At 36.0% G+C, this 21543-nt stretch overlaps 2 protein-coding genes across 3 annotated transcripts in view; one reads left to right on the top strand and one right to left on the bottom strand.

Annotated features, from left to right (window-relative positions):
* Window positions 1–11952: 11952 nt before the first annotated feature.
* vip (vasoactive intestinal peptide) lies at window positions 11953–14743 on the bottom strand. The gene is made up of 6 exons (XM_084094062.1): window positions 14597–14743; window positions 14093–14197; window positions 13275–13379; window positions 12576–12707; window positions 12343–12451; window positions 11953–12254 (listed from the first exon to the last, which is right to left on the bottom strand). Coding segments are annotated over exons 1-6 (462 nt in total). The 5' UTR covers window positions 14599–14743; the 3' UTR covers window positions 11953–12245.
* Window positions 14744–18997: 4254 nt separating this feature from the next.
* anapc1 (anaphase promoting complex subunit 1) overlaps window positions 18998–21543 on the top strand; it is a 68200-nt gene continuing 65654 nt past the window's right edge. The window contains exons 1-2 of one of the 2 annotated variants that reach the window (XM_084092934.1): window positions 18998–19187; window positions 20184–20420. In XM_084092934.1, the coding sequence (XP_083949060.1) occupies window positions 20208–20420 (213 nt within the window). In that variant the 5' untranslated portion in view covers window positions 18998–19187; window positions 20184–20207. The remainder of the gene's footprint in view (window positions 19188–20183; window positions 20421–21543) is intronic. The other variant, XM_084092935.1, reaches the window with a different exon arrangement.

Genomic DNA, 21543 nt, shown 5'->3' with positions numbered 1-21543 from the left:
ACACACTATATATACCATATAGAACATACTTCTTTTTTTTTTTTTGCAGTTGTGAAGTAATTACTCATTCAAAATAAGTACCTACGCAAGAGAGTATGAGATTTTGGACGCAGCCGAACACCAAGGCTGCATTTATTTGATCAAAAATACAGCAAAAACTATGATATTGTCAAATATTATTACAATTTAAAATAACTGTTTTCAATTTTAATACATTATCAAATGTAATGTATTACTGTGATCAAAGCTGAATTTTCAGCATCATTACTCCAGTCTTCAGTGTCACATGATCCTTCAGAAATCATTCTAATATGATGATTTGCTGCTCAAGAAACATTTTTAATCAGTGTTGAAAAAGTAATATTTTTGTGGAAACCTTGATAATTGTTTCCAAGAATCTTTGATGAATATAAATTTTAAAAGGACAGCATTTATTTGAAATAGAAATCTTTTGTAACATTATAAATGTCTTTACTGTCACTTTTGATCAATTTAATGCATCCTTGCTGAAAAAATATTAATATGAAATCTTTAAAACTGACCCCAAGCTTTAGAATGATAGTCCACACTGAGCACAATAAACATGCTATGGTCTGCTCCGTATAGTATGGCAGTATATTAACCATTTTGACATTATTTTGATTTCTTCATAACATCTATATTGCTCTCATGAACTCATAAAGACATCATGACTCATATCAGCTGTTTGAGCTTGTGTACAACTGGTCAATCAGAAGGTTTCCTGTTAGTAGTGTGGTCTGATGAAGACGCAAAATGGAGACCAGAAACTTCTGAAGCGTTTTTGTTTTTAGCTAGATGGCACCAGAGAGCTTCTATATTGACACCTATTCCTTCTGTGCTGTTTAATCTACAGTTTCACCACCTAAAATTCATGTATTTTATTCTGTGAAAGACTCAGTTATGTGTTTTTTTGTGTGTGCTTTACAGTATCAAGCACAATAGTGTTTCTTAAGGAGCAGCGGATGAAGATCTCAGACGGAAGGGTTTCCACTGAACTACACTGAGGGTCTACCAATCATTCATTGTCTAATGTGATTCACAGACAGAAAACAGAGCTAAACCTGAAATACAATTATCTCACTACTTGCTGGAATCTGAATTAGTGTCTCCCCAGAGAAAATATCTCATTTATAGCAGAACATATAAATTATGTGGCCACTTTTCTCATTTCCATTACGTTTCAACCATGTCTGGACTCAGGTGTGTATTTTCAGAATACAAAACACTGATTGCAATAATAGGCTATGAGTTTCTTTTCCCAAATGTTTTGTACTCCTTAGCAGCTAAGTAATTTTTTTCTTGATAGATGTGAATAACGAAATTATGATTATCTGTGATGCAATAATGCTGCTTCCTCACATGCCATTTAACAAATTTAAACCATATAACATCCATATAAACTGTGATTGATTACTGTGAAGTCTGAATATTGTTTAAGATGCTGTGAGAGGATATTGTAGACAAGTAAAAACCATGTCAATGTTTGATTGAAATATTATAAGTATAGGTTTCACTGCATGCTTGAAGCCAGTTTTAACCTAGAGTTAAAAATATAATTGATTTTTGGATTTCCTTCCACATCTCTGACATAAACCTTTTGTATACGATGATAGACATTTATTTTCTCTTACCCATGAAAATCATAAGCATGACTTTATAAAAAAAGTCACAACTTAAACTTGAAATATATTTGAAATAGTTTTATTACAATTTTTTTCTTGAAACAAAATAAACTTTATCTGGAAAAAAAATTATAAAACATTTAATGTATTTTATTTCAGCTAGTAGCCAAGAAAACATTTCACATTTTCATTGTACTAAAATAACTAAAACTGAAATAAAAATTCATCAAAGCTGTAAAAAAAAAAAAAAAAACTGTTAATGATGAAACACGCAACAAAATTACTAAAACTTTTATCTAAAATGAAAATAAAAACAAAGTATAAAAATTCTACTAAAATAATACCACGGTACAGTGAATGATGTTAGACTATGGTCATTTTGATATACAGTTCTGGTACCATGTCAAAAAACATGGTAATACTTTTGGTTAATGTGACAGATTTAACACACTAAATATACTTTTCAAAACTCACAAAAACTAACAACCGCAAAAGAAAAGCATTAAAGTTTTTGAGCATTTACAATTTTAAATGCTTTAATGTTTTATTGATCCTTTCTCAGCATTCAACTAATTCATAACCATCAAATTTAATTTCCTCTCTTCTGCTGTTTCGTTTAGAAGTTTTCCTGATTTACTCTTGGAATGCACTATGGCTCCATTGCTAATATTTTTAGCTTACGATATAAATTGCTTGCTTTTGCTCATTTGTACGTCGCTGTGGATAAAAGCATGTGCTAAATGAATAAAAGCAAATGTAAATCTTGACAAAGAACCACCAGACAAGACGGGACCTGTCTGTCTGTTCACTCTAAAGGCTGAAACATCAGTGTGATGACGCTGTCACTGTCCCACAGACTCTTGTGACGAGCGGCCGTTCCCCAAGGCTGAATGTGGCTCTTAAACCTCGCTTTCCTCATTACATTTATTCCTTCATCTGTAAACACACACACACTGGGGTTGCAGTCGCTGCATGCACAAAGACAAAAAATAGGAGCATGCATGTGCAATTGTAAAAAGGACAGATCTGGAGTGAATTATTGGGATCGTAAAAGCAAGGTTGTGTCATATAGAGAAATATTCCATAATTAAATGGATAATTCACCCAAAAATGAGAATTCTGTCAATTATTACAAGTTTAGAACAACTTGAAGACATTTTGAAGACTTTTGGCAACCAAACTTTTCCCCATTGCGAATGTATATGGAAGTCAGTGGGGTCCAGCAACTGTTTGGTTGCCAATATTTTTCAAAATATCTTCTTTAGTGTTCAACTGAACAAAGAATCTCATAAGTTTAGAAAAACTTGAGGGTAAGTTAAATGATGACAAAATTTTCATTTTTTGGGGGTGAACTGTCCCTTTAAGGTCTTCCTCTCAGTATAATTAATCTCAGAGCTGACCTTTCTGGACGAGAAAACCTCTGCGCGCGCGTGTATTATTGTATTTCCATTTGATTTATTAAACCACAGCCTGTACAAATGAAGCTCCAAATCATCGGAGGATACGGAGAGCAAAACAGGTGTTTACACTGAAACACACATGCACACACACACAAAACATATTGCTTATTATGAGTCATTCTGTTTGGGAATACAAATCTAATTTTTCTGTTGGAAGCTTTCTGCTGTGATTAACCTTTCAGACTAGATGCAAAGCGCTCTGAGTATGTGGGTGGGTGATGTTTTAACATTATTTTAGTCACATCTGGGTTTAAATTTGAATTAAGGGCATGTGGGTTCGTTGGAAATGTGGACTGTAGATTATTGGCACTAAAGGAATGCATTATTATGAAATCTGTCTTATAAAACAGATAGTTCTGACTCACTGTCAAATGCACGCACACTTGCTTTTTAACCATAAATGTCTTACTTTTAGGCCAAACTCAAAAAATATATATTTAGGCCTAAATTTAAGATTTATGTTTTTGAATTGCCTATAAAAAGTCCATCAATTTGGATTACACAGTTTAAACATAAACACACTTATAAACTTACTCTGTTGTATATTTGTCAGTCAAACTAAAAAAAACAAACAAGGCATATGTTTATCAGTGACTATTTGCATCTATTAGGTTTAAAAATAATGTATAATGCATTCAAATTGCTTAGAATCATAAATCTGTTAGTTCACCCAGAAATGAGAATTCTGTCATTAATTACTCACCCTCATGTCGTTTAGTCCACACTTTCTGAAGAGACTCGATCGCTTTATATGATGAACAGATTGAATTTAGACTTTTATTCACATAAACATTCATCAGCTCACACATCAGTTATGATAAACGGAAGCTCATGCATGTTCGCTTGACGTGTGAAAACCAATGAGGTTCATTCTCGTGTTACGCAGCACGTTTGAGCTTCTGCAAGAACCAATGAGGTTCATTCTCGTGTTACGCATCACGATCGATTTTCAGCAAGAGGTTTGTTCTCATGCGTCAAGCAAGTTTGGTTGAGCTTCTGTTTATGTTCTCTGATCAATGTTTATATGTGAATAAAAGCCTAAATTCAATCTGTTCATCATATAAAGTGATCGAGACTCTTCAGAAAATTTAGAATAAACCGCCTGATTCATATGGATTAGTTTTGAGATCTCTTTATGAACTTTTTGAAGTGTCAAAGTGTCAGTAGCGTAGCTGTCAATGGAGGGACAAAAAACTCTCAGATTTCATCAAAAAAATCTTAATTTGTGTTCCGAAGATGAACGAAAGTCTTCCGGTTTTGGAACAACATGAGGGTGAAATTACAGCATTTTCATTTTTGAGTGAACTAACCCTATTATTCAAATCTTACCTTTCATGCAGTGTGTAATAAAGCTGTTTGTGAATGTAAAAGGTCTGCAAAGTTTTAGAGATCAAAGTGTGTGTGTGTATACTATTACTTAGCCAGTTTCTGGTACTCCTCACAAATTCTATATTAGTCATTTTCGAAACCATTGCAAAACGTTTGATTGAAAATACTGCACTTTCATTTGCAACCTAATGCACATTAATACTTGACAGAAGAATGTTTATTCTGATTATTAAGTTGACCTATTTTTGAATCATTGCTGTCTTGTATTATATCACCCTTTTTCTCTACACTGAAAGAAATAACCTAAAAATGGTAACATCTAACTCTTAGGCTATAGGTTAAATCCGGTAGAAATAGCTATTTATGGTAACAATGGCAGGTTGCCACTTTTTACAGTGTACGTCTATAAGATTTTCTGCCCTTCAGTTTTCTTAAATGTGTCATGTGTCCTATTGGAGCTGTTCCCTGTGAAGTGAGGGGCACGTGTGATGTTTATTATGAATGACTGGCATCTGTCATATGCCTACATCAGGTCTCTAAAGGTCGACTCCTGTCACTGCGGTGGTCTTCAACTCGCACTGCCACCGGCCCCAAGGACAGCAGATCCGCTCTGATGCTCACACTCACTCATCCAGAAGAGTGTGAGACTGAGAGATTCATTCTGCAGAAGAGGTCAGGAGCATGCAGGACAGATGTTGAAGTGGGAAATGAGTCATTTCCATATGAAATGCCGATTGTCCTTCATTGTTGTGATCCACTAGCGTAAATTTCATCACTACAGTCCTTTTCCTCCCGCAATTAGCATAACATGATTTGCGTAACATGTAGGGATTAATAGATTGACGGTCTTGCATGGCTGGATGATTCTGTTGAGATTTATTTTTGTGCATGATAACTAAAAAATTAAACCTCTCATTTTTTTCTAAAGATGCAGCGCTCTGTTCTCATCAAAATGGAGAAACACAAATCATGCTTTTTCCAAAATTTGGTTAGTATTGTTGTTTGGGATCAATAAAATTGTTATATTTGTGAAAGAAAATAATAATTTAATAGATCAAGGGTGCAATTAAATTTATCAGAAAAGATTTTTATTTCAAATAAATGCTGTTTTTTGAACATTTTATCCATCAAAGAATCACGTGTGTGTGTGTGTGTGTATACATACAGTATATATTTATATAGCATGGTTTCCCCAAAAATATGAAGCAGCACAACTGTTTTCAACATTGATAATAATCATAAATGTTTCTTGAGCAGCAAATCAGCATATTATAATGATTTCTGAAGGATCATGTGACACTGAAGACTGGAGTAATGATGCTGAAAATTCAGCTTTGATCATTTTAAAATATATTCAATTAGAAAATCTTTTTTTTTTTTTTTTTACAATATTCAGAGTTTATATTTCAGATCAAATCAATGCAGCCTAGGTGAACATAAGAGACTTCTTTCAAAAACATCACCAACCCCAAACTTTTGAACGGGAATGTAATTCCTTTATGTCCTGAGGAAGCAGATCATCCTTACCTGCTAACAACAAGTATGAGCAAGTACCATGTTTTAGACATGGTAATGTCTTGTGTTTTTGGACATGTCCTAGAACCTTGGAGTAACATAATATCTAAATATTGTAAAAATTCTGTAACACTGTATATGGTATTATCTGAATTCTTAGAGCAACAAAACTGCCTACAAATGTGCACAGGACTAATGTGGCATGTGGGAAAAGTGCAATGCACAAACAGACACGCTCACTAATGCTCAAAACAAGTGGTTCCTGGCCAGCCATTTCTATGTTGAATCATTTTAAGTGGTAATGCACCCATTATCAGAGTGGAGCTGGTCAGTGTAGAGTCTATCCATCTATTTTTACTTGCTGTGGTCAGCAGGCCCATTTAGCCATCCGGTAATGAGAGCTAATGAGCTGGCCCTCTCCACACAGTGCTGGGCAAATCACATAGCATCTGATTTGCACCACAACAATTCAATAGCCAAAGATTAAAGCCTGGTCACCGGAGTCTCAGGGGCCATTTACAATACACCGTTTTCAACTTTTTAATGCGTTTTGGCCGTTCATTTACAAGACAACAATGTTTTGGGGGCCTAAAAACTTTGCAAGCCTTTGAATACAGGTTTCAAAGTAAAAAAAATGTTTTAAATGATACCGTGAAAATCAACAAAAACATGGATTTGTGAAAGCGGTGACGTCATGCGCATGCGTAATCGCGTGTTCAATCTATTGGCATGTATGGTGTTTCTTTACAAAGTAACATCGCCAACTACTGGCCTAGCAGCAGAATACAGTGTTTTTAGTCGTTTTTGCGGGGACCATTTTGCAAACGTTGTCGTCTGTGCGCGAAAAAAACACAAAGGAAAAATGTTTCCGTTTTTTAGTAGGGTACGTTGTTGTCTTGTAAACATGCCCTGAATATTCACATCATACCCGTTGAGCTGTGGAATCAGATCGAGAAATGAATATTTTGCATTTAGGAAAATCTGTAGGCCTATTGGGATTTAGGAAAAGAGCAACAAGTCTGTTCTACTGACCATCGTATTTAGCAGAATTAACCTATATATGGTTAGGGTATACTGTTACACTCTCAGAAAAAGGTACAAAAGCTGACACTGGGGCGTGTCGGAACAAAGGCACTTTGTACCTTAAATGGTTAGTTCACCCAAAAATGAAAAGTCTGTGATTAATTACTCTCCCTCATGTTGTTCCAACCCCGTAAGACTTTCGTTCATCTTCGGAACACAAATTAAGATATTTTTGATGAAATCTGAGAGCTGTCTCACTCCTCCATAGGCTTCTATGAGATCGAAACTTGCCGGCCCAGAAAGTTAGTCAACCTCAAGTTTATCAAGCGGCGAGAATACTTTTTGTGCGCAAAACCCCCCCCAAAATAACGACTTTATTCAACTATTCATTTTCTTCTGTGTGGGCCCCTGACGTGAGTTCACGTAGTGTAACAGTGCAGCGCAACATCAGGACGAAGGCTCACTATTGGCCGACGCTGGTCATGTGTGTGATGCTGGCCAATAGTGAGCCTACATTCTGACATACAACCCAGAAGCGCTGCGCTGTGCTGTAACACTACGTGAACTCACTCAGAGGTTTTTTTGTTTTTTTTGCACACAAAAAGTATTCTCGTCGCTTGATAAACTTATGGTTGAGCCACTATAGTCACTTGGACTATTTTAAACATTGTCTTTACTAACTTTCTGGGCCGGCAAGTTTCAATAACATAGAAGCCTATGGAGGAGTGAGCCAGCTCTCAGATTTAATCAAAAATATCTTAATTTGTGTTCTGAAGATGAACGAAAGTCTTACGGGAGTTGGAACAACATGAGGGAGAGTAATTACTGACAGAATTTTCATTTTTGGGTGAACTAACCTTTTAAGGGTACACATTGGTAACTTAAAGGTACATATTAGTACCTTAAAGGAACAAAAGTGTACTTTTGAAAAGGTACTGCCCCAGTGTCAGCTTTTGTACCTTTTTTGAGTGTGTGTAAAGCCTACTGTTGTCATGGACTTGAGCCTTGATTTGAAAATCCAGAGTCAAGATGCTTGATGCAGATGAGCGGTGAAATCACATTTAACACAAGGAACAATTACGGGAGCCACCAGCACTAAATGTAACACCAGACTCTGAACAGAGGATGACTGATATACACTGAATAACAGGGGGATAATGATAGACAGGTGCAGGTGATTAGTTGACATGGAGATTAACCAGGGTTAATGTCTGCGTCTGAAAACATAGCTGACTTGTTGCCTGAAGGGACTTCATGAAACTGATTTCAGACAGACTTCTGAGGAAGCGTAACGGTTTAATGATCTACAGCAAAATAGAGAAGAGCTTTGTTGAAAACTAAGTGAATATTTAATGACTATAATTGTAATTTCTCATTATATAACATCAGAAGTGGAAAACGTTGGACAAAAACGTACATTTACACACAAACTGACCAGCAACCGCAACTTTCAGACGCCTTCTTTATTTCTGTCACAGAATGGAACGCACAGGATTGTGGGATAGGATTGTGGGATATCAAAGGCAGCGAAGGACACATCCAAGTTGAAGCTAACTTTGGATTCGGACGTGCCTTGATGCCTTCCTACCTCTGAAAGCAGCATTTTTAAGTTTTCAGACGCAGAAAACTAATAAGACAGCAATGGAGACCAAGGAAACAGCAACTAAATACACAGGAACGGAAGATATAGGCACAAGACAAAAGAAATTAGTTGATGAAAACAAGGTAATCTTGACAACTGTATAATATTTGATATGCAAATTTCTAAGGCCTCTAAATGATCAAATCATTGCTGAAAAACCTGTTGTGCACAATCTACATGCCTTCTGTCATCTGATCGAAAGTTGACCTTTTTTTGCAAGTAAAAGGCCTTTTTAGTATTGTAAAATGTCCACCTTCAGGTCTTGGATCACGTGTCTATTTGCTGTGAAATCTTCACTTATTTCTATAAAGAAAACACAAGAATAGCTTTTAGTACTATTTTAAGATGAACACTTACTGGACTGAAGCAAATTATATTTGTATGCATTTTATGTCAGTAGTCACTGATATAAAGATCTCATTGATTAAATTACAAGCTATCAGAAGTCCATACTTTCTGGCCATAAATATCAGCATATTATGCACAAAATTGCAGATATTTGCTCAGTTTGGGCCTCTGAATAAAATTGAGGTATTTTTTCCCCTCCATATTCTCCATACTATATGGAACTTACTGTACTGTAAAAGCCTGATGCCTTCCACATCAAATAATAAGACACACTACAGTACATGTGTCAAACTCCAGTCCTGGAGGGCCACTGTCCTGCAGAGTTTATCTCCAACCAGCTCCAAAAACACCTGCCTGGAAGTTTCTAGTAATCCTGAAGACCTTGATTAGCTGGATCAGGTGTGTTTAATTAGGGTTGAAGCTAAACTCTGCAGGGTTGTGGCCCTCCAGGAACTGAGTTTGACACCCCTGCACAGTATAGACACCACTCAAATGTGTATCAAATATGAAACAAAACATAAAACACATAACATAAACTGTCCCACTTCAAAATAATAATAATAATAATAAAGTGTGTATGTGAAGTTTTAGCTCAAAATACCCCACAGATATTTTTATATAGCATGTTAAAATTGTCAATTTTTGAGGGTGAGCAAAAACGTTTTTGTGTCTGTTCCTTTAAATGTAAATGAGCTGCTGCTCCCGGCACAGTGGGCGGAGCTTCAAGAGCTTGTGTCCTTTTACCTCACACAGACATGCACTGAAAATGTCAAAAACTTTTAGCCTTTTATGTTCAAACCGAAGTCAGAAAGATGGAGAGTTTGAAAGACTCAAGAAGAAGTGATAACATGTAGACAACCTTTCTGAATGGTTAGTTGGTGAATTTATGTAGCTTATGTGTAGTTATCTTCTAGTCATTGATTAGCACATTCTGTCTTGATAATCTATAAATCACGTTCCCGGGGGCGGGGTTTATGTACATTTTAGGGACGGGAGGAATGTCGTGTAGTCTCTACCAGCCGTTTGTTGTCATCCTTAAAAAGCAATTTCTTTAAAAGCAAATATCTCCCTTTGCTTAACTTTGCAGATGTTGTTTATGCTCAAACAGCAACATTACACACTAACTAAAGTTAGAAAAGTGAACTCCTATTCAACCACCCCTTTAATAGAATTAGAAAAATCATAATGTTTCTTAATGGAGTTAACGTGGATAAATGAATATTTATTGTTAGCAATGGGCTATATACAGCCCATTGCTAACAATAAATGTTCATATATAAATAGAGCATATTACGCAAATAAAAGTTTTGGTGCATGAGTAATTTTCAATTAGTCATCTCCATTTTTACATTTCCTCCTACTTAGTGCAGTAATGATATAAATCCAATGTGACAAATTAAGACCAAACACATAATATTTAGTGCATGTTTTTTTTCTGATTGTTTGTTATTGTTCCATTCAGTTTGATTTCTGGCATTTCCAGGAAGATGGGATGTACAACTGCCACAAGGAATACAAATGACAGGCTAAAATGACACATGCATTAAGAGAAGCACGGCCACAGAAGAACACTAACAGCCTCTTCACTTACTTAAGCCAAGTAGAGCACTTCAACAATAACAACCTGGCCGACCAATCAAAAGAATAGGGCACTCATTGACAATAACCTTCTTGACTAAGCTTTAACCACGCTGTTAAGGTTACCTTAACTTTAACCCTGACTTTAACCCTAACTCCATTTGTATTTCCAACAGAAAAACACAAACATAACTATAATAAATATATATATATATATATATATACTGTATATATATACTATTAATCTATTATATACATATCAAACATTCATCTTAGCTATAAATGGCTTGCAATGCATAAAAACACATGCACATGAAAAACAAATGTAATATTTCGTGACAACGCATTGTTGACTAATCTGCTGGCTCAAACACTCTCACACTGGCACTGGACCATCCTTATTTTTGAGCTCTGACCACTTAGCTGTCTCTTTCAGATATTTATATCAGTTATAGTTTAATTGGTACAAACCAAACCATTTTTCCAGGCCAAAGGACAACTCAAAATAAATCTAATTTGACAGACAAGCCTAATTTTGGCAAGCAGAGTCCCATCTTACAGTGCATGTCATCTTATATAACGGCTTCTTGGCATTCCTTATCCTCTGACATTTATGATTCAAATGTCCAGAGCTGCCTTTAATGCGTTGTAGACGCTTAGTCACAGGCCGGCTAATACTAATGACTGTTTCCTTTCGGAAGTTCTCAAAATAAGACTCACAAAATGAGACCTTTCTCTGGAATTACAAGAATGAATGATCGCACACCTTTTGCTGTTTGATTTGGTGGAAGAATGGAGAGCGGACAAACCCTTCTGAATATATCCGTCTTCAGACTGCATCATAATCGCATCATCCTATGACACTCATACATCATTACTCCAGCTGTCTGTTTATTTACCATATTTTTCTAAAAAAGTGAGTGCTATGCAATATTTAACATTTTTGTCTTGCTCTGCACCTGTGCTCCTTAAGTCCAATGTATCTGTATTTTCAGGGATGAAAACATATGGCAGTCATAAGTCACAGAAATATAATTGAGACAGTTTGAACATTCTTCAACGTAATGGCCCATTATTCTGAATGGCTGTCGGTGGATCCAAACATAACCATGAATCAATTGTAGTTCATGGTTAAAGTTTGTTTCACGCTTGTGGCCGGACCAAGAGCAACATTGAAATTGAGCGCACTCAAGAATTGTATGGCTCTTCAACCTTTTATTATACTTTGAATGGCAAAAATAAAGATTTCCAGTGCCTGACCCTCCCAAACCCAAATGATCCTTCTAGAGTTAGAATTCACACAGAAGCAACATCAATATTATTTTACAAAATAATTCAATTTACAAAATGCACGGAGATACATCATCATTCGAGATATTTCACGGGTCCAATCAGCAGTCTTCAGGTCCAAATATGTAGTTCTCTTATTGTACCAGTCCGGGGCTTGTTTCAATGCATTTATTGATCTACAATTTACAGGAAACATGTCAAAGCAAACGTGTCGGTTCCAAGGCCAAAGCACACTATGTACATCTTAAAGCTAACATCTCTCATCAAAGTTTAATTTCTATGTACAGTGCAAACATTTACGTTTTCTTTTTCTTCAACACGTTGTTTTTAGTAGTATGCTGATGTCCTATACTAGACTGTGTAAATGGAAAACCTATGATGGTCAAGGAGAGTTGTTTTCTTGCCTTCAAACCCACCTCAGAGCGGCTAGAAGAGAAAAGATCAGTGTTTAAATGTGCTTGAAAACCAGACTGTTGTTAATACACAAAGCCATGCATGTCTCCATCTAACTTACCAACGGTATATGATTCAGAAGTCGGTCTACAGTGACGTCATCGTAGCTCTCCCGATACGAGGTCTCTCCACCAGCCGATTCCTCCTGCATGCTGGGTGGGTCTTCTTGACTAGAGAAAGGAAAAAACACACCAGTAAAATACCCTTTTCATTGTTTAACACCACAAAACATGTTCTTTGGTTCAGAGTATTAGCATGACCGTCATGAAGCAACAACATGCTGGTGCTTTATACCTTCTCTTCCCTGTTAGAACAGAGTTAAGATATTTCTTCACCGCCATCTGCTTGCGAAAGCGGCTGTAGTTGTCTGTGAATATTGCGTCTGAATGACGCTTCATCGGCGCCTGGTCTTCCATCAAATCATCGCTAAAATTGCACAAAGAAACACGTCAGATATGCATTACATTCCTAACAGTTCATTTGACATTTAACATTTACTTTTATTCATTTGGCAGACCAGTCTTACAGGATTATAAGATTATACGGTACATAATCCTATGGACATTTTGAGATTGATCAGAGTCTGCATATGGATAAACAATCCATTAAAGCAGAAAACAACTTTCTTTGCATCTAAAATCTGTGATTATATTGAAGGATTAGCAAAATATAATTCCCGTTACACCAAGTTCAATTGATCTGTCTCCTAATTAGAGGATCTGATTTCTCCTCTCCCCATTAAAACATCTAAAAACTCTCTCTTCTAAAACCAGTCTGAGACAATTGATGGTTTTTTTTCGCCACCAAGTTGATTTCCACTATTCAGGTCTGGTTTAATGGTTTTAGAAGGTTTTGGGACCACCTGGGTGACCAGTGAAAACCATCAAGGCTGGTTCCAGCATGGCTATGGATCATGTTAAGGATTTCACCTCTGCCAGATTGTGAAATGCCACTAAACCCGGATGCATTGGCATAAAAAAAGGGTTCATGTACCTGACTCGCTTTCCGATCAATGACTCCAGGTACCGTCTGGCAGATAACTGTCCGAGAAGTTTACTGTATCCGCTTGTGAAGAGCCCGTCTGCGTGTCTTGTATCTCTGCACAGACACAGAAACCAATCATTTCACAACTGAAATAACCAACTTTACTCTAGAAACCAGTGAATGACATTCTATTTCAGTTGCTCTTATAGCACTGAGTTGTAATAAAAGATGCTTGTTTTAATTATATGAAAGCTTTCCAGCAATGTCTGTCTCAGTTTCCATCAAAATTCCAGTTAAACTAAAAACGTATTAAAATATTCTAAAAGCTTCTTGAATAACTCGTATTAAGATTCTATAAGAATAAGAACTATTTTCCCGGAAACTATGATTAACATGGTACATTTTGCATGTTTGTGTAAGAGCCACTAACGATTTCGAGCATTTGGAGGTGATTAAAATAACTCAATGACAATTAAATGACCATTTTAATTCGGTAGCCTATGAAATTACACAGAAACGGTGTGTAAACTAAATCGTGATTTTCCCTACTTGATTGGTTCATACAGCGTATCAAAATTGTAATCTACCTACTTATATATCCAATAAAACAACAATAAATAAGTTTCTTCTCTTTCTTTCCCCGTGTTTTTATTTTAAATCGTCTTTCTTGTTTTCTTTTCTGGTGCGATTCAGTCACCTGCGCGCGCACTGCTCTGATGGCGCGGACAGCGCGCGCTCGTATTCCGATATATAAAATGCTTTAAAACCTTACAAAAGAGTTAGGAATTTTGTTTAATTCGTGTGCTTTCAAAGAATAAAGCTCTTACCTCATGGAGGCGAAGGGTAAACTTAAGGTCCGGGCATATAAAACACTGGAGAGAGTTATGAAGAGCAAAATCTGAGAGCCGTTCCTCACGAGCATTGCTTTACACCTGTGCATACATGAATACATACTGTGATTTAACATTGCATTAATTAACAATCAAATGTAAATGCTTTTTAAAGCTTGAATGCAATTTTAAAACCTAACTTAAAATGTGCACTCTTTTCGCAAACATCATAATTAAAAGAGGCTTCTTTATACAAGATTTTTCTATTTGATTAATTATAAGATTTTTTGCGTTGCCTAAAACAATTTAAGATTAGTTTGTATAGAAAATACTACTTAAGAAAATATTACTTAAACTGTTTCAGTGGGCATTAATTAATAATGTATATGTCATGCAATTTCTTGAGTTTGTAAAATAAAACTAGTCTAAATGAATGTAACATGCACAGAAGTAAAAAGTGACTATGGTAAATGTTCAAATATTAAAATCAAAGGAACTTACATGTGCTATGGTGATATGATCCGCGCGCTGATCGGGGTCCTGAAATGCCTCCAGTCAAATCTCCCAAAGTGACCAGGTGGTTTTTAAAGTTCCTTTTCGCGGTCTTGTGTCTCTTTGAATAGTCTCACCCCTCGCCCCGTTTTATATGTCTGAATACTTTCCATCAGAGAGGAAGACAATCAGATTTGATTTGTGTTAATACGTCACGAAGAAAGTCCCATTGGGATGGATGTGTTCGTCATTGGTCGGCAGGCACACTTCACACACACACACACACACACACACACACACACACACACACACACTGGTGAATTCAAGTTTGTGATTGCTCAGAATGTTTTGTGTCATTCCTGGTGATTCATTCTTTGGATATTTGTTTGCATGGATGCATTTTTTGGTCAAAGAAGAGATGCGAGCATGAAACATGAAACAATAAACCTAGCAGGACTTCCAAAGTTAAAAAATAATCCCTGCACAAAATTCCTTTTGTCATTTTTTCCCCTAAATTTGGAACTGATCTAAAAAACATTAAAGGGAATATTATATGGATTTCTATATTCTATATTCTATATCTATATTTTTTATAGATAGATAGATAGATAGATAGATGATAGACAGAACAATGGATAGATAGAACGATAGATAGATAGATAGATAGATGCATAGATAGATAGATAGATAGATAGATAGATAGATAGATAGATAGATAGATAGATAGATAGATAGATAGATAGATAGACAGAATTTTTTTGTTATTTTAAACAAACATAAGTGAATGGATATGATTAAGGATATCTTTGCACAGCTGTAGTCTACCCTCATCTTAACCCCGGTTCAATCCCTTTGCTAACAGGATCATTCTCTGCATTAAATACATCACTGCCAAAATAATGAACAAACATGTCCAGTTGTGGAGAGCCGCTATAGTGACATAAACCAGACTCTTTTAAAGCATCAACACAGGAAATGTTTATATGCATAAGTGTCCACTAAGACCCTAGAGATGGTTGTCCTGATCACTCATTACTTTGAAAAGTCGTCATTTATTCTCAGTAATATTATGTTAGCCGTTGGCCTGGCATTAGGACTGTCCTCATAGTTGGAACGACGAGTCCTGGTTTACACATTTCTCTGCAGTAACAGAGACCACTCGACCTGTGACCTGAACAGCATTCTAATGATTTGATCTGGAAGGCTGTTTTCTGGGACTGGATCCTTGTGGATGAAGTGATTAATGAGGGAAGCAGATTGCAGATGTGATGCCAATAAATCAAGTCGACAAAAACAAATTCAGTCTCTGTTCTGTGTTCACTCCGTAGCATCTAGACAGAATCTAAGCGTGAGACTTCCTTTATCTGGATCAATTAGACGGCGGAGTTTATTATAGTGTTAGGGAGTTGTTCAAATCTGAAACACCAAATATGAGCAATAGAAATAAAGATGCTTGACTTAACAAGCTGCACGTTCAAGTCGTTACTTCTCAATAAACTGTCAAAAAATGAATAAAATGTCTTTAAGGAGTTTTAACAAACTGAAAGAGTTTTAAGACATTTATCAATATGTTGATGTTAGTTTTGTAATATTTAGTTTATTCATTTGTCTTGAAATTCATAGTGGAAGTTCTGATCTGTCAATATCTTTATACTGCGCCCAAAAACCCTGTGATGGATCAGTTAGACAAACCCTTAAGTGCACCCAGATTAATCCAGTAAATACATCTGTATATCTGGCCACACGGAGGACATTAGCTTCAATAATGCTATCAGAGCATCATTAGATCTGTAATCAAAGCTAAAGACAACAGCATCATCCTCCCGAGACGTCACTCCACTCGGCCAATCGCATTAGGGGGTTTATTTAGCGTAGTACATCCATTTCAATCTAAATTATATTTATTTTAGAAATGCATTTAAAAAAGAAGTACATCTATCTATCTATCTATCTATCTATCTATCTATCTATCTATCTATCTAGAATTGAAAAATATTGTACACAAACACATTTATATATATATTAACTCAATAATTAATGCTGATTGCCATTCAAGCCTGTGTGTTGTCCTATGACTAATAGTTTCATCTTTGCACACTGACTGTTTTCCGTACGTCATCTCACACACGAGCATCATGCAGTTTCTTCCCATTCCCCATATATGCTCTTGACTCAGACATGGATGTGACACCTCTCAGTCATTGGCGAAATATTTTCTTTGCACAACTCTGTCATATTGTGAAGTTCTGCATTCGATATTGCCAATTTAACTAAAGTAGCTGAAGTTTAGTTGTGCCTGCAGTGGAAAGACTTGGGTTTAGTAATACACAGAAACAATCTGAGGTGATGCTTCCCATATGTGTGAGAGGGAGGAGTTTTATTGAAAAATAATCGAGTGAGATGACAACACACATTCATTCAGGAACACACTATCTAGTGTACATTAACAATCTCTGCAAGTCTATAGAGGAAGCGTGCAACCTTTATTCCGTCTCTATTGAATTCATATTGATCTCAACACATCCATCTCTATTGTGTCAGAGTTTATGGGAAATAAAATGCCTGAAATTCAATACCACCTCAGAACATCTATTGGTTTCACTCAAACAGAATCGATTTCTCTGTTGATTGCAAAACAAATATACATATCAAAATATGAATATATTTTATACAGCATGCATAAAATACAGTACAATGCTTGCATCAAATGCCAAGCAAGTTTTCTAAAATTGATTTTCCAAGCATACATATCTCATTGTCTCAGGGCTCCGGAGTCACTACCTTGTTCTTCTGTGCCATGATAATTCAAATTCAACTTATTAAGACCTGCAGCCTTGGAGAGCTAATAGAAAAGTGTTATTAATAATCTGTGGCTTTAGGTTTTAGTGTGCTTGTTGCTATGCAGTTATTTTGTTCATGATTAAGAAATCACCAATATTCAGAGAATAAATATGGGTGGTATTCAAAATCATAGCTATACAATAAAATATTTATTTATTATTTTATCAACATTACATACAAAATCTTTTGTCATTATTATTTATATGAAGCTGTAAAGCAGATTTGAACATTTGAACATTATGAACATCAGAAAGAAACATTTACTTTAATTCATTTAGCATGCGCTTTTATCCGAATCAACTTACAATTGAAGAATACAACAACATAGTCGATTAATCCTAAGAGGCAGTAACATGAGAAGTGTAATCATCAGTGCATTAAAAATAAATCAATATCTGTGCTGTCCCGTTTTTACATGAATGTCTTTATACAGGCACTCACACAGACGTAGGCTATTATAGGGTAGTAAACTTCCAATGGGGGTTCAAAATGTCTTACAAATGTAAATAAATAAATATTTTTGATTGTGGTGAATAATAAAATTATTATTCACCACAATGAATAACACCATAATGGCTAAGTCTGCTCTAATATATTAGTAATTTTAACTCTTGCGCTGTGTTGAAAACCCTGTAACACCTGTGATGCTCCCTGCAAAAAATGACCAGCCTTTTAAAAAAATTGCTTGACAAACGCTCGTTATGCCATATTATCACCAATTATTGGATTCAATCTTTTTTGTCAACTTGTTTTCTTTCAATTAGCACAGGTTTTGTATTTCTTTTTGGAACTGATTGATTGTAGGCCTCATTGATCTGAGCTTATGCACCTGCAGTTTTTGGGTGAAAAAAAGCATTATTTGTGGACAGTTTTGTCAATATTCAACAAAATAATTTGCGCTGTTTATCTTATAGCTTTAATGTTTAACCAGGAAGTTTATTTTGTACAAAATGGAACAAAGTCCCACTTGTGGATGTTCCTGGTCAAAAATGACCGGCCTACAACAAAGAAGTGTATAAATCTCTTGTTATTGCTATCATCACCAAATATGGGATTCAATCTTTTTGTCAACTTCAATTACGACAGGTTTTGTATTATTGTTATTTTTGAAAAAGATCTATCATAGGACTCATGTAATGGTCATATGTAATGGAATATAGCTATCGAACTAGCATTTAACATCTATTTAAAAAAAGATAGGGGTACTGGCCACCAGGTCCAGGTTTTCCCCTGCTTTCAGTCCACATGCCATACAAAGGATACAAAATAAAATATATGATTTTCAATGTTGACACCTTTCTTTAAGAAAAATACTGCCAAGATACTGGGGTGTTACTGGGTTTTTTTGGACATGCACCACGGAAATATATATATATTTTTTGGCCATATACGTGATAATACTATGGTATTGTGTAAAGTACCATAGTAATCCACGGCATGTATCGAAAAACCATGCTAAAGCCATGATACAGTGAATGATAGCACCAGCACTTCACTGTGGTCCCGACAGATGCGTGCGATTGTGCTTCCAGAACGCAGCTCTCTGATTGGTCAGAAGTTCGGAAGTGCGTCACGGGATAACAACATGTCCGCGTTCATTTGAAACAGTGTAGTGTGCTCTGCTCGATCGGTTTTCACTGCATACTTTGATGTGTTTGTATGTTGGGCTCAACGAGCAGGCGATTGCAGAGGGAGAGGCATCTGTCAAAGGGAAGGACCGCACTCCAGGACAGGAAGATCGACTATTTGTTATTAGCAGGTGAAGATTCGAGCGGATGTTAGCAGTAGCTCGGCTGCTAATGCTGACAGGATGACAGTCTAACTGAAATATAGAAAGTTTCGTGTTTTTTCCCTAAACACTGTTACACGTTACAAGCAAAAACAAAAGATAAAAGGTCATGTGCAGTGTAATTGAGGAATTTACTAAAGGATTTCCCCGGAATTCATTAAGTATTGCATTAATCGCATGCCATAACAAATGTAACTGTCACTGATACATGACACTGGATAAAAACTGCAGTAAATGTTTTATTTTTGTCTGCAGCTCATAAACTTTTGCTTTGTGTGGTGATTTTAGGTGGACAGTTGACAGTGCTTTAAATATACTGATAGATTGACAGATAGATGTTGTATGGAAATAAATATCATGTGTGTTGATAGATAGACAGAACGATTGATGGATAGACAGGCAGAATGATAGATAGATAGATAAAACAATAGATAGACAAATAGAACATTTGATATGCATATGTCTGCTATATAGATAGATAGATTGATAGGTGGATATATGCACAAATGTTTTGTCATATAAACTGAAAGAAAGACATGTATAGACCAACAAACAGATGGGCAGTTATGCTATAATGCTGGCTTATTATTATATTAAGTATAGTACAATTATAATTCAATTTCAAAGATATATATATTATCTAATGTTACAACATATAAGGTCTTGCACGACCATGTTCATTTGTGTTTTGGATGTTTATGCTGTTTTTCATTAAATATGCACATTCACCTATTTTTTTTATGTGCTTTTTATGAGTCATATTTTGTGAAAAACAGCAGCAATGTCAAAATTAACATATGTTCAAAAAGATGCTTTTGAAAAGATGTTTGAGATATGTTGTATAATATGATACAAAAGGTCATCAATAATGCAGACTTAATTTGCTGCCATACTGAAGGTAACATAAATGTCAACCCATTCTGTATTAATAACACCGTTTTTTTTCTATGTCCTTGTGTTTCACAGAAATAATGCTGATATTGGGAACTCATGTCGCACATCTATGAAGAGAGAGCCACAATGATAGCCGCAGGCGAATTGCAGTCGTTTGTCCCATTCGGTCGTGAGCACTGCAAAAATCACCCGAATGCCGTGAATCTCCAGCTGCGGCAGCTCCAGCCGGCCTCTGAGCTCTGGTCCTCCGACGGGGCGGCTGGGCTCGTGGGATCCCTTCAGGAGGTCACTCTACAGGAGCGAGAGAAGGTAGTTTTTCCCCATATGAGGAGATGTTTAGCAGCATGTTTGCACTGCTCTTTTTCCTTAAAGTGAAAGCAAACTTTTGTTAATTAAAATACTAAATGTTTTATAGGGTTAGTTCACCCAAAAATGAAAATTCTGTCATTAATTACTCACTTTCACGTCTTTCCAAACCTGTAAGACTTTTGTTCATCTTTGGAACACAAATAAACATCGTTTTGATGAAATCGGAGAGATTTTTGTCCCTCCTTTGACAGCTACGCTACTGACACTTTGACGCTTCAGAAAGTTCATAAAGAGATCGTAAAACTAATCCATATGAATTGAGCGGTTTAGTCCAAACTATATGTAAAGACAAGATCGAGTTTGGACTAAACCACTCAATTCATATGGATTAGTTTTACGATCTCTTTATGAACTTTTTGAAGCGACAAAGTGTCAGTTGCGTAGACTGTCAATGAAGGGACAGAAATTGCTCAGATTTAAAGGGGTGATGAACTGAGAAATCAAATTTTCCTTGAGCTTTTGACATACTAGAGGTCATCATACTATAAGAATATCCTGTAAGTTTCAGAACTGAAAACTTCCTTGTTTTATTTAATAAAAGCTTTTATTGACACCAGGCACAGCGAACGACAGGTTTTTCAAAGTGGGGATCTATGACATCAAAGGGTATCAAACCCCGCCTCCGCAGAAGAAGATCAACGCCTACTTCAACACTGCCTGTTTAGCCCCGCCCACCGATTCACGCATTACATGAAACTCATTATAATATGCAAAACTGTAATGCAATCATAGCAGTGGGCGTTTACTTCCAAGTCTTCAATGCGGCACGCCGATAAAAACCGAGCGTTTCAGGAGCTAGGCTCAAAACCAGGGTAGAAAATAGCCTATTACTTATTCATTTTGATGTTTTTGAATGTAAAAACCAAGCGAACGTTATAAGTTGACCTCAGACAACAATATAAAAAATATAAAAAACCCAGTTCATGACCCCTTTAATCAAAAAACATCTTCATTTTTGTTCGAACGAAAGTCTTACAGGTTTGGAACGACATGAGGGTGAGTAATTAATGCCAGAATTATCATTTTTTGGTGAACTATCCCTTTAAGTTTGATTATGGTGTGA

Source organism: Abramis brama (assembly GCF_963993115.1).
Source record: "Abramis brama genome assembly, chromosome: 19".
In the NCBI taxonomy this organism is placed as follows: Eukaryota; Metazoa; Chordata; class Actinopteri; order Cypriniformes; family Leuciscidae; genus Abramis; species Abramis brama.
This window is presented reverse-complemented; position numbering and strand designations above follow the sequence as displayed.